We start from the raw sequence: 14,574 nt of genomic DNA on the forward strand, positions 1-14,574 counted from the left end.
TATATACACTTCCAAACAGAATTTTCCATTTGCCATAATTTGTTAAACTCGTGTTTCGAGACCACAATGCAAATTTAAAGAAAACCTTTAATTTGAGTTTCATGACTTATTGTATTTCAAAACACTAAACCGTCTTTGAGTCTGATATATCTGTAATAGATCTGGTGGTTTTATATAAAGTCTAAAATCTGTTCATTTCCTGCTTCGTCTTCATAAGTCGTACTTTTGAAAAACCCGATCATTCAATTCAATGGTATTCGTAATGAAAGTGATCAACTGTTCATCAGATAGGCTTCAACCTCCACAAATATTATTACTTAAGAAAAATAAAAGAGATTATATTTAATTTCAGTGAGGTAATTTTTATTTGTATGCTATATAAAAGTTATTTTGACGAGTGACCATACTCTCAGTACTGACATGATACTGACCTGTCATCCTGGTACGGATACTCTACACTGGTACTGTAATAGTCTGTAGAACTGTAACTCTGCGAGTGATCATACCCCCTGCGTTAAAAAAAAGTAGAGAAAATATGAAGAATACTGGCAACATCATCACTAATATACACACCTATTACAGGACTCCGCAAAACCACCAGACGTGGCTTGTAGCTCGAGAGTCTTTCATCAATTTATAAATCTGTTTAAGATTTGAGGTTTTCACAGCGGTGAGTATGAAGATTTCTGTCTTCTGGGTTGTTGCGCTGTGTAGTCGTGATCACCCTGATGACGGAAACAGTGTGACCTTGAAACGTTGGTAAACATCGACTAGACTACACAGCGCAAAACCCAGAAAACAGAAATCTTCATGTATGAATCTGTTTTCAAAACAAATCATCATGACCTTAGACATAAATATAAAATCAAGATTCAACAGTTCCACACAACAGGAATTAGTATAGTATTCAGGGTATAAATATGCTGGGTATACGGATAACTAACTTCATTGAGCAAAGTCCTTTAGGAACTAACAGTTACGAGAAATTTCCTACTTTATTTGAAACACAATATTTGTTACCATCCTTACAGCAAACTACATAAATCTAATCCACACGCCCATAACCTGTATCTTAAAATCCGTTTTAATATTAACCTCTTATCTAGAGCTAGTCTTCCAAGTGGTCTCTTCCAAAGACGTTTTTTGGCCAAACTGTTGTTAACAGTTATCAGGAGGATTGTTTATTTGTTTAATTTGTGATAACAAACAGCTTACTAAGATTATACAGTTTCAGAAAAGTTAAGATTGTTATAAATTATCATTCAGGTGAAATGTGCGTACACCTGTTTTAAAGTCTCTTCTGCAGGAAGGTGGTAAGGTAGAAAACAAAACAAAAAACTCTGCCAGACTACAGCAGTTGTTGCCTAGCTGGGATTCGAACTGGGAAATCTGAATGCAAGTCAGACGTGTTAAAACTGTGCCAACTCCAGTCAGTAAGTCTGACTTTGTCTGTTGCTGATTATGATGCTACTTGTTCCCAAATAAAGTAAAAATAGTAAAGTTTGTCCCACTATACGCCATGTAGGCGCTTGGGGGGAGAGAGGAGGTATAGCTCCTCTCTTTCTTGACCTCGGCACTAGATGGGGGTGAGTGGTCAGCATCACGCCCCGGCCGGCTTTACCCCCGGGAAAAGACCCCGGTACCCATTGGACAGAAGAGCCGGTCTGGACGCAGAGGCTAGAGGAAAAATCCTCTGTCCCCGTCGGGGATCGAACCCCGGTCGTCCAGCCCGTAGCTAGTCACTATACCGACTGAGCTATCGCAGCCATATCCCTGTTAGCCAATGGGAACTCTTGGCGGCCAAATTGACTGACCCCTCTCCAGGGGACAGTTCATCTAAACACAAAAGACATTCGGCCAAGAATCTGAAAGAGCTTGGAGTCAGTTGAAGCCACGAGATACTCATAACAACACGCCTTGTATTAGAACCTTCGAAATCGTCATTATATTTATGAGTGTGAAATGTAGTTTGTCACTGTAAATGAATAGCAAATCTTACAGATTTTTTTTAAATTAGGGTTCAAGGATAATGTTATGGAGAAATTAATAAAAAATACGCAGGAGCTAGCTTCTGTTCTACTCATGATAGACCTCTCGATGGCCTCAGATGGCATCGAACCATAGCCCATATCAGCACCTAGCTTGCCCACCTGACTTGAAATGGACTGTAAATGACAGTAATATAATTTCACACTAATCATATATTTTCTCTTTTTATTATTTATCAATAAGTCGAGAAGAATGAGATGGGCGGGGCATGTAGCACACATGGATGGGACAAGAGGTGTGCACCGGGCATTGGTTGGGAAGCCTGAGGGGAAGAGACCGCTGGGAGACCTAGATTTAGATGGGAGGATAATCTCAGGCAGGATCTATGAGAGATAGGAGTTGAAGGAGACTGGATTTCGTTGTCCCAGGACAGGGTCTGGTGGAGGGCTTTGGTTAATTCGGTGATGAATCTTCGGGTTCTGTAAGCCATGTACTTAGTTAGTTAGTTATTATGTATCAATTGCAGTGTCTTGGGCAACATTGGTATTCAAGCCCACTGGCATACTCTCCACAAACAATGAAGTCTGACTAAAGGCTATAAAAACCAGGCTAAAAAAAGAAATTAACACAAATATGTAGTAGGAAGCTTCTATGACATCATGTACTAATGTTAAGATGGTAAAAATAAGGTGATAAAGAAATATAGGGAATAAGTATGCAGTGGGGAAATACATGTGTATTACTTAATTACTTTGGTAATGATTCGGAATTTTAAGACGGTTACCACGTTCCTGTGGTAATTCATATTAATGTTTTCGAACTGTAAGATTTAGGATTAGAGAAATCATGAGGATGGATCGAGATATAATAGAGGAGATCGAGAAAAGACAACTGATTTGGTAAGGACACGTGCAAAGGATGGAGGAGGAAAGGTTGCCAAAAAAGACTATGAAATGGCAACCAAAAGAGAGAAGGAAGAGAGGAAGACCGAGACCAGGATGGAACGACAGAATTACAAGAACCATGATAAAATGGAAACTACCTCCGGAAGGATGGGAAAATAGAGAAGAATGGAAGAAATTATTAGGCACCGGAAGACCCAAGTAATGGTCAAGAAACGGAATAAGAAGAAGAAGAAAAAAAACTGTAATATTTTGCCAAAAGTAAGCTTCTTTTAAATAATTTATCCATTTTAAATGCACCTGACCTAGATGGCATTTTTTTTTATCTTTTTTGCTTTAACACGTCAGTTAATTTTGCTTATAAACACCCAGGGGCCCAAACACAAAATTATACTGCACTGAAGGTCTGATGAGCTAGAAGAAATTGAGAAATTACTCAAAATCCCCATAGAATTAAAATTTAAACTTCAGGATATAAAATAAATTTATAAAAAGTTGTTTACTAGTCTTTTTGTGAGGGAAAGAAAGAAATTTTAGAGAAAATGTATTATATCGTGGTTGGAGAAGAAGAAGAAGAAATATCATGATAAATAACCTCCTGATATAAACCCTTTACTAAGTTTTATTAGACTAATTTTGTAATAAACATTTTTATTGAATTAATATAACAAAGAAAACTATTTTCAAACAAAAAATTCAAGTTCTAAAATGGATCTTAGCTAAATGTTCGTGACATGGATTAAAATGAGTACTTTACAATAAATTTCAATATCAGAATTTTCATACGAATGTGATAAAAAATGTTAGACGTAAGCCATGATAGAACCTAGGAGTAACAGCAGTATTGTTTATCAAAGACTGAAAACCAGAGACGTATTATCTCTTGTAATGTTGGGGTGGGGGCCATGATACGTGTTCCAATACCTGTAGGCACTCTTTTGCTGATCTGTGCCATAATATCCATCCGCATAATACTGGTCATCGTACAGTGTCATCTGGCGCTCCAGGCTGGGACGTCGGTTCGTTCCTGCCAAATAAAATTTATATATGAGAATCTGTGGTTATTGCAAAGAGTAACACATCACTTGCTACTACACTGCAGTAAGAGTTTACCTGGCAGATCTTCTTCGTCGTAAAAATGTACCACATACTAATATAAAAAACTGCATTTTGCCCTCACAGTGTATTTATTGGTTCCATATAAGTTTCAGCATAATCAACATTAACCAACTGACCTTTCTAATTGAATAACTTCGTTTTATTTGAGGTAGGAACTGAATATTTTAATTATTTTGGACAACTTTCGACTTCAAAGAATGACAAATATGATAGTAACTGAAGTTAACACAGGTAGTTTATTTGGCTTACATTAAGCTACTTACGATCGTCAACATGTAAGATCGCGTAATTATAACGCCGTCATTAAAGGTAAATCGACCTAAATGACGTGACTACAAAGCGTAGCACTCCATAGAGCAGCGATGTCAAATTATGTTAACGGATTCATGGCCGTTCGTGATTGATGACGTTATGCAGTTTATGTACTGACAGAGTCGTATAAATGTCAGGCAAATTAAGGTATTATTACTGCTGTGTCTAGCACTAAACAGGTTGTCCTCTTGACAAATATAAATTAGAAAATAATGTTATGATTCTTTATAATTACCATGCTTTGAAAGACGCACAATTTACACTGACAGTTTGGAACACGATTGGCTGAGAGCGATATGCTTGCATTTAACATTTAATACTCGTTCATGTTTACATATTTGTATACCGAACACGTAAAGAGAAATGCAACGACATGGCAAAACCACAACACTTCCATTTCCATTCGCAATCACACAACTACACATCACAGCAAGGACTGATGGACTACAGATACAGATGTACGTATAATAAAGCAACGAAATTGCTTTAACGACTGATATTACGAAATAAACAACAATTAGTGAGTTTGTGAATGCACTTATTCCATTCGATTCTTCCTCGCGTAATTAAATAATTACTTTGAAGAGAGTTTACAAATAACGCACAGAAACTGTACACAGTGCTAAACCGAAAAACAGCAACATGTCTCCAACTGCACTGACACGTGACTGAAAAGGACGCGGTTAGCATGTACGCATGTTCAAGGTCTTCTGGAGCAGTGCGACCTCTGTGAAACACTCACCAGAGCTTTAAGTACACACATTTTGGTCAGAAAACCAACAGGGCAGCAACCACTTGGGAGACGCAGATATAAGGATAATATTACAATTAATTACATGTAAATCGGGTGTGTAGTTGTGGACTGGATTGAACATCATTTTACCCACATCTCTGACTCACCATATGTAAATCTCGTGGTGCGTAAACCATCCATATTTTCCCTGTGTACGTACATTAAAAATGTGGGCATACAGACGTTGACAAAACTAAATACAAATAGAAATGATCGGATATTTCAAATTCGCCTTTGGAAGAACCGCGGGTGGCAAGGGTCTTCTCTATACTACGAGCCTTTTAATTTAGAGAACAGAATAACTTTAATAAAATAAATTAAATATGCAGGCTACGGAAATCCGTCTGTATTTCATACTTGTTTGGTCTTTGCAATATACCGGAAATGAAATTCTGGTATGAAGATGAAAATCTTTTGGGGCATTTATCCGTGTAGTCTCGTAGAAATTGACCGACGTTTCAGAGGCGCTTAATGCCCCAATATAGTAAGCATCTCTGAAACGTCAGTTAACTTAACAGACTACACGACACGGCAGAAGACAGTAATCTTCACACTCAGCGCCGTAAGAACCTGAAATCTCACCTGAAGTTCATCTGTATTTAGATTTTCCAAATGTCTGTACTTGGACAACTCACCACCTCTTGTCTTCGCATCGGGTGCTCTGGTTCTGCGGTAATAGCTGCCCCCATCCGGGTAGATCGTGTGGTCTTGATCATGTGAGGGGTACCTCCCATCGTAGCTACCCCCTCCACACCAAACGTCCGGACTGTCGGCAACGACAAAACAAGAGTCTCAGACTCAGAAACCACGTAAATCATTCAATAGTTTCCAATAATTTAACACTCTCAGTGGTTTATGTAAATACTACAATGTACCCTACTATTAAAATGTGGGAAATTTTGTTTAAAATTAACACACTGATTAGTAAAAACATGAAGGAAGTTAAATGTAGGAGGCCAGAACTGAAAGAAGTAGTGTCTGATATAATTCGAGAACCCAGTACCACCGAAACAATTATAACTAATTTTTAGGGCTCAAGCCATATGCTGCATAATAACTCTGATTTATCTTGTAAATAACTGTGAATACATTAATATGACTCCTAAAATCCAAAATACGTAACACGTTGAAACTGTATAAAATAATGTTTGTTTCATCAATAAACTGGACCTTACAATCTGTCACTTTCGTCTCTTTATAAATAAATTACCCAAGCAAAATCTGGTAAATTCTAAATATGCTCATTATGTAACGAAACACTTATGTGTATAACGCAAAACAACGCAATATGGCTCCAATTAATAAATACGTTATTTTTAAAATGATCTACGGAAATTAATTTCTTTTATTCTTCTGTTTCAATATTTCAACATATTTTCTACGAAAATATGAAAACAGCTTCTACCACAAAGTATTTAACGCACACGAAATGGCAGATAACTGTAACTATACGGGACTAATATTTTACATTGTGGGAACGTTTTTTTGAAGTGTTACACTGGTTAAGTATGTAGCTTAAATCTACATAGCAAGAAGCTTAATAAGGGAAGTTTCATTCCAGTTTTAATATATTTCAACACAGTTGCTTCATGAAGATACTACATTTTCCTCACATAGAATTTCAACTTTAGATTAATCATCGTTATGCGTATTTAACTTTATAGCTTCCAAGTTCATACGTTATATTGCTGAAACTTCTTCGAAGACTTAATAACATTGTTATGCTAGATTTATTATTTCAAATTCAGACAGAGGCACATTTAAAATTATAGAAAACAAGTTCTACAAAATTTGAACTGTGTGTATTTATAAAGGTTGGAAGTAGTACATCGGCAATGGGTGGCACACAGGGGATTAATACAACAAGCAAGTTTCAGTGCTTTCTGACAAACAAACATAACTGATCTTTTGCTAGGCATTCGCACACTATTACCACGTCAGATGGCAGCAGGCACTAACTTACCTTTCCTCTGTATCCCACGTATTGCTTCTACGCCTATACACAGGATGCATGTAAGGAAGCATGGATAACAAAAAAAGAAATCATAACACTGGATTCTATGTAAAATAACAATATAGAAAGAAAATAAACAAGTATTGTTATAAATAATTACAACATCCATAAATCCACGAGACTAATTTACGTACACAATATAATCACGACATAAAGCATATCAGCTAAGTTCCATGTATTAATAGGGATGGGAATTATATATTAAATACTTAAATAATTTAGAAAATTGAATTATGTACTTCTACTTGAACATGCTTTGTTGAATTGATGATAAAAGAACAGAAAGGACAGGCTGTTCACAATCGTTTGCTGGGTTACAAAATTTGTACTTCAATACTGTGACTATGATTTGATATATTTCATTTGAAATGTTGTTAGAACATATTAAAAGATAGTTTCGTAACATCATGGAACATGGCTTTAATATAATACGACCGCTGATCCTGATCTCACGCTTGCAAATCACGAACAAATGTTTCACAACAGTCATCACACTAACATATAACTTCAGGTCCATTGGAACATTTACGCATGCTTCATGTAACATAAATACATATTGACTCGTTTGTAAAAACTGTATTTAAGATTGCTTTTCCTCGTTAATACTGATTCTGTGTGGGACTGCAATAGCTCGTAGCAGCCTAAACATTCTGTGACTTGAGGATTTGCGATTAAAGAACAATAGACTTGTACCCACATTTATAAATTAAACAAGATATTTCAATACAGCTTAACACAATTACAAAAAGTATATGTAAAGCGGATGTTCTTTTGATAGTCCTATAAGAATACAAAATTTTACAATTTAAGAAATATTTTCTGTATTTTGCGAAGATAAGACAAGAAAACAAATTTAAAAAGCTATAATTGAACATTTAGGAACTTTATTGATCTGTTTTGTCCTCTGTGACAATAAAGTTGGTTCCTAGAACATGATCTAAGAAATTAAATAATATAATCATGCGGTTTTACTCAGGATGCATCTTACACAAGTCTGGATCAAAATTACACCAGATACAAGAAAGACGGCTTATACAATAATCACATATCTGTAAGGTTAGGTGAGATTGAACGTACATAAAAGTTAGATTCTTACGTAAGCAAAGATTGTCACGAAAGTTCGAGGTTGAAGCTAAAGTGGAGCAAGTCATTTTAAATTAATGCACAATTCTTACGAGTCACGAAACAAGGATACCATGCACTTCATGCCCAAGGGAAAACTAAGTGTTCTTGGAAAACCTTGCATTTCTACCTCAGTTGTGCACTTCTTCAATAAAATTGTGAAACAGTCACTCATCGGAAATCATAGAACAATTGTACAGCACTGTCACTTCAGAGAAAAAAATAATTTTGTCTTAACTCACATAAATACACAGAACCAGAACATTTCAAACAATTTCCCTTCAAATGCGAAATATTCATCTGTTTCATTGCTTGCGTGACAGATCCACATTTTTTTCTGCACAAGGAATTCCCCGTCTAATATGCAACTCAAATTTAGTTGCCGTGTCACAGTAGTCTGTAAAAAAAAAGTGAAGTTTGTCCCACTATACGCCATGTAAGCGTTTGGGGGGAGTGGAGGTATAGCTCCTCTCTTCCTTGACCTCGGCACTAGATGGGGGTGAGTGGTCAGCATCACGCCCTGGCCGGCTTTACCCCCGCGAAAGGACCCCGGTCCCCATTCTAGAGGAGGCTGGGTGGGCCCCAGAGCCGGTCTGGACGCAGAGGCTAGAGGAAAAATGCTCTGCCCCCGTCGGGGATCGAACCCCGGTCGTCCAGCCCGTAGCTAGTCACTATACTAACTGAGCTATCCCGGCTCATACAGTAGCCTGTAAATAAACCCTAAAATAATCTAATCTGGTCAAATTCAGATCATAACGCCCTAATTCTCTAAGATTAATTTTAATTATATCTTCTCATCTAGGGATATTCCAAGGTGTCCCAAGTGATGATACCGCCCATTTAGATATTCCGGCTAATATTTCGTATGCATTTCTCATCCCTCCAACTCTCCTGTTACTTCCTCCCTAGTACGTACATTATATATTAAGATACCCTCAATCGACGTTCTTCCATTTAAACTGTTTAACATTTTGTAAAGTCCTGTTTTTGTTTATTTTCTTACCAAAGGCTGTTTTAACACCGCTCAGCCATTAAGCCTGAAGACTACCTATTGTCGGTTGTTTGCGACTGCTTAATCAACATCGAAGATAACTTCACACCTGGAGGCTATGTCATCGCAACCTGATGAAGGGTGATGCCTTGAAAAATGACACACCTAACATTACACTTGTTGCACAAATAACTTATTATTATTAGTAGTAGTGGTTGTGGTCGTCGTCGTGGAAGTAGCAGGACAGCAGTAACGATTTTCGCATGACGTTAAAGCATATGTATTATTACGTGACCAAAATTCCAAAGTTAGTTAAATTACATTCAAGATAATATAGTCTGGTAGGCTATGTGGCATTTGTATTCAGCTAGAAACGGCAACCCTTTGAGATGCAAGAGATTAATTTCAAATCGCAGGAGAGACAGAGAGATGTAGGATGTGAATCATGATCATCATCTCCGGTGGTCGCAAGTGAACTTCGATATTACGGTCATTGGATAGTTTGCACTCCGCAATTTAATAATGCGTCTAAAATTCAGCGTGGCAGAAACAAGCACTCGAGACATACGGAATTAATATGGTCATGATAACCGAGATTAATATTATTAAAAATTGTTTAATTCGATTAACGAGAGAGATGATAAATTATATAAAAATTTAGCCGGAAAGTCTGTACATCTTCGCTGATGTACACGTGAATGGAAGGATAATACTAACACGGAACTTGATGAAGAGGGCTGTGAGGGTGTGGACTGGATTCGTTTTTCCCAGAATGGGGTCGAATGGCACAATAATAAACCTTCGAATTTCACGAAAGTCGTAGAAATTGACCGCGTAAGTGACTACAAGCTTCTCAAGAAAGACTCTGCTCCGTAAAGATAGTTATCTCAATATTTTTTATAAACATTTTAAGGCGCTCATTGGAACATACCATACTTCATTTCAAATTTTTGTTGACGTCAGCTGGCAGAGAACGAATACATTAAATATTCATACATATTTCTTTTGCAGACATAGACTTTAAATTGAATAAGTCAGACACACACTGAAAGATTGAACAACATATTATATTGTTGAATGCCATACGATTTGAGCTGTCAACTTAGACTGATGTTCAGTGAATCGATTGAAGTAGCCTGCCTACTGTTCGGAGGGCAGAGTCTACACGAAAGATGAAAGAAATTTTCTACAAAGAAATAAAATAAAATCTTTCTGGGTAAGTTCGGTTCAAATTAAAATAATGTTGTATTGTATATGACTAAATTTTGATACAATGTATTCTAAATGTAAGTGATCTGAAACTTGTCGTTTATAAATATGTGCGTACGCAGTTCTTTTACGAAATTTACTTTAAACTTTCTTTAGAGCAGAATTTCAATCGCAAATGCTCTGGTTCCAGATGGGATATATTCACTTTAGCAAATTCCGACGACCAGCTGAGTAGGAAAGTAGCGCGGTGGAATGTGGGGTAGGGGGCGAGCGAAGGTTGGAAGAACGCATCAAAGTACTGAGTCAGAGAGACTCATACTTCGCCATAATATGGATCAGAATTCTCTGTTAAGACATAACGTTTCCAGAGATATTTAGCTATCTCCATGACACCGATTTCCAATAGCTGCTTTCTTCAAAAAGCTTTTCATAACAGTCGAATTTGTAAAATGATTTGAGGGCATCGTCGTTATTTTATACTCATATTTTGAAATGAATTAATAAGAGTAGAAAGGCGTAGGCCAATGGGAAACACAGAGGTCAATACGTGCGTTTTTTTTAATTTTACACGTTTCATGGGTCTTGATATAGTTTTACAGAGGTAATGTAACTACAATACAGTGTTACATACAGTCATAAATCCGTTGCTATCAAGTCAGACACTATTTGGAATATTAATTCTATTCCCTTGTTTTTTATCCTGTTCAAGTAACCCAAATAACGAAACCATAAGCCTTGAACTGTTTTCATACCCAAAATGAAATCACATAAGAATAATTATTATATTTAGATGCATATATAGTGTATAAAGCAAGTATTAAGGAGAAAAAGTAGTCGGCAGTCGGACAAATTTTTTAAATCATACTCAAAACTGTATTTTAGCGAAATTGAGGACCCATACTGGAAATAATGCTATCTAGTTTCAGCGATACAAAATTATTCTTCTTCTATGGCGCAACAGCCCGAAGTCGAGCCTTGGCCTCCTCCTATATGGGAAGTTTCTTTGTCTTTGTAGTGTGCATTTATGAGTAGTGAGTGACAAGCCCACTGCCTCTGCGCAAGTTCTACTCAATCCTGATTTGACTGCCAGAGCCATCTAGCAGTTAATCAGGAGAGACTAGGGTGAGAAATGGCCGCTGAATTTTGCTTACCAAACATCTCGTTCATGCTCGTAAGGTTCTTTTGTATGCCGTAAATCTTATGACATAGGGCCGTCGGCTCTACTTCCCCTCCGAAGGAAGTTGTGCTACGGATTTTTATCACCCTTAAAACCCATCGACCTCGGCCGGGTTTAAACCCGCGAACCTTGGGTCCAGTGGCGAGCATGCTAACCACTAATCCACCGTGGGCGACGCAACACAAAATTAGTTTTTTGCGAAAAGAGCATCGTAGGATTTGTGCACTAATAAACTAACGCATAGAAGATAAAAACGCAGTACCATCAGCTACATCAAAAGCCAACAGTAATCGCTGTTACAACATGGCAGTCGGTTTGCCCCCCCCCCCCCCCCCCCCCCCCCACTACAACCACAGAACACCATTCGCTGTTGATCTGGAAATCTGCCGGCTGGCATGAAAAACACATTCATTTGGATAACGTGGCGCTACTGTGTCGACCTGCGTTGTACAACACGTCGAAAAGCACCCAAAATAAATGCTACAGACTACGGGATTACACAAGTAATTAGTCCACGTCATCCAGCCATTTACATTTTGTTTCTTGAAAAATATGGGCCTACATTTATATTTTAAGTCCGCGTTGTAAAGGTTACGTGAGACTGACTAGGACCTAAATGGAATTCGTAAAACGACATTCAGTGTCGAGTTTCCATAAATAATTCGCCGGTAAACATAACGTTTAAGAAAATAAAAATGTTTTCTAAAATTTCTCAAAACCATTTTTATTTATTTTTCAAAAATATTATAGAAATATGATTATGTAATTTACATATTAACGTAAGGCTGAAGTGATAATTTTTTAAATTGCAGATAATATGAATTTAAGGCTGTAAAGAAGCAATCATACACCTGTTTGAATTTTATGATGTATACCCCTTTACCATGGCTAAGGCGAATTAATTTACATCCATTACGTAGTTAAGGATAACATGCGGGTCAACCATCAAATATGATTTCAGTATTATGTGTTCGCTTTATGCACGCATAAAGATCTCATAAAACTTAATAAAGAGTGAGCTTAATCTGTTCTACGGCTGAAATATAAGATTACTGTACAGGTTGGTCGAAGGTGCGCACCTGTTGTATTCCTTGTAATTCTTGGGGCGGCTGTTGTAAAAGAGAGGCTCCGATTCATTGTCGCTGTAGCGTCGCCCCGTCTCACCAACACCACCTCCGCCGCCATAATAGTGTCCCTGTCCCTGAGGCACGTCGTCCCGTTCATACGAGTTTTCGCGACTGGTTTCCAACGACCGCTGAGGAGTGCACATTTGATGCGCTGCGCTTCTGAACTGAGAGGCTGAGGAGTTGGCATGTTGCCCCACCGGGTAGTTGAGGTCGCTCGTGTAGTCGCTGTCCTCCGAGTATCCGGCTGAAATCATGTCAACACACTTCCATGGATTCATTTTCCTAAATGACGACAAATTATCTCACGTCTTGAAACAAATGTGTACATTGTGAGATTTTAAGTTCTCACGGCGCCAAGCATTAAGCTGTCTTCTGGCGAGTTCCGCCGCCTAGTCTGGTAGGATTTTTCGGACCTTTGAGAGGTTCTTGCTGCCTCCATTATCGTTCAACGCCCTGAAGACGGGGGTTACACGCACCCCTTCAACGTCTGCCAACTTCTACCAGACTACAGGGGTCAACAACCCAGACGACTGCCTTCGTGAAAACTGTACGTATGTTGCTGTGATAAATTTAAATGGTTCGAACACTATTTAGATAAGACTCAGGAATTATAAAGTTAATTTAATTACATGATATAGATAATGCAAAGGAACAGGATTTTGTAAAATTTTAAACCCATTCTAGATTTTTCAGGGTATTAGTAGGAAATATGGTGAATGGTAAGTGCAAAGGATTATCCTAACTCAGAATTCGCAACCTTTACGGTCACTTGCAAAGACGGCAATGAAAGGCATAACATCTGCATACTTTTTTTTATTTTTAAGCTTACGTAATCCTCTTTCTGAATACATATGTTCTCTAGCAAACAATTCTCACTCTCTTCTTGTGTTAGCCCAGAATAAGTTACGATTTATTAAATGATATGGCATAGTGTAGAATGACAGTACACAGTAAATTGGATGCGATATGTAAGGGAGCGACCATGTTTTCATTCAAGGTATTATCTAAGCATTTGCCTGGACAGCCCATGAAAAACCACGAAATCCTTAGTCAGGTTAGCAGGTATGTGACCTCAAAAATATGTGGAGTCTTGATGGAGAAATCTGAAGAAAAATGGTCACTTTTAATATAAAATTTTAAAAAAGTATAATATTAAAATGGATGTTAATAGGACACAGAACAGGGACCTGTTGCGGGCTTTTTTAAAACAGCAATAAACTTCCAGGTTTCGAGTAAGGAAAGGAATTTCTTGACAATTTTGACCAACTATTAGTTTACCAGGAAGGATTCTGCTCCATGCACTTATTTTCAGGCACATGAGGAAATATTAATCGACTTCATGCTTCACGCATTTCATATGGATAAGTGATGTACTTCCGTTAACCTTTAGACACTGTGGGCCTGCGTGTTTGATTTACTCACAGTGGCCGCAGTACTGTAGCTGGCGTCGTGCTTGTTCGGCCCTTGCTTCCTGGTCCATGATGCTGTTAAGCATCTCCAACTTCCTCTGAAAGTCAGCCCCCTCCGTGTTCTCAGGGTCTGCGCACAAGACACACACCACAATATGCCATCCACCTCACACAGAACAGCCTACCGAAAGCTCAAATACAACTCATATTTTCAGCCTAACGTGAGTGGGACAAAATAAAAACATTTTAAAAAACAGTCAAAATCTTCTTATAAACAAGTCCGTCTTTTGGAGTCATAAATAAGAAGCTATTTGACTCAATTAACAGTAAGTTTTAATACACAGACCTGCTCTTCGAGAAACAGAAATTTATAACGTGATCACATTTGCATCTAACAGTTTACGGAGGTT

General features: G+C 37.8%; 1 protein-coding gene across 1 annotated transcript in view; it reads right to left on the minus strand.

Moving 5' to 3' along the window:
• Positions 1–431: 431 nt before the first annotated feature.
• Positions 432–14,574, minus strand: part of LOC147873897 (phorbol ester/diacylglycerol-binding protein unc-13-like) — a 164,451-nt gene continuing 150,308 nt past the window's right edge. The window contains exons 7-12 of the mRNA XM_087348642.1: positions 14,178–14,294; positions 12,708–12,999; positions 7,079–7,111; positions 5,698–5,881; positions 3,816–3,918; positions 432–509 (exon numbers count right to left, since the gene is read on the minus strand). Of these exons, the coding sequence (XP_087204768.1) occupies positions 3,883–3,918; positions 5,698–5,881; positions 7,079–7,111; positions 12,708–12,999; positions 14,178–14,294 (662 nt within the window). The 3' untranslated portion in view covers positions 432–509; positions 3,816–3,882. The remainder of the gene's footprint in view (positions 510–3,815; positions 3,919–5,697; positions 5,882–7,078; positions 7,112–12,707; positions 13,000–14,177; positions 14,295–14,574) is intronic.

Source organism: Zootermopsis nevadensis, unplaced genomic scaffold, assembly GCF_977971745.1.
Source record: "Zootermopsis nevadensis isolate Lab colony 2312 unplaced genomic scaffold, Znev_1.0 Znev_ptg000013l, whole genome shotgun sequence".
Lineage (NCBI taxonomy): Eukaryota > Metazoa > Arthropoda > Insecta > Blattodea > Termopsidae > Zootermopsis > Zootermopsis nevadensis.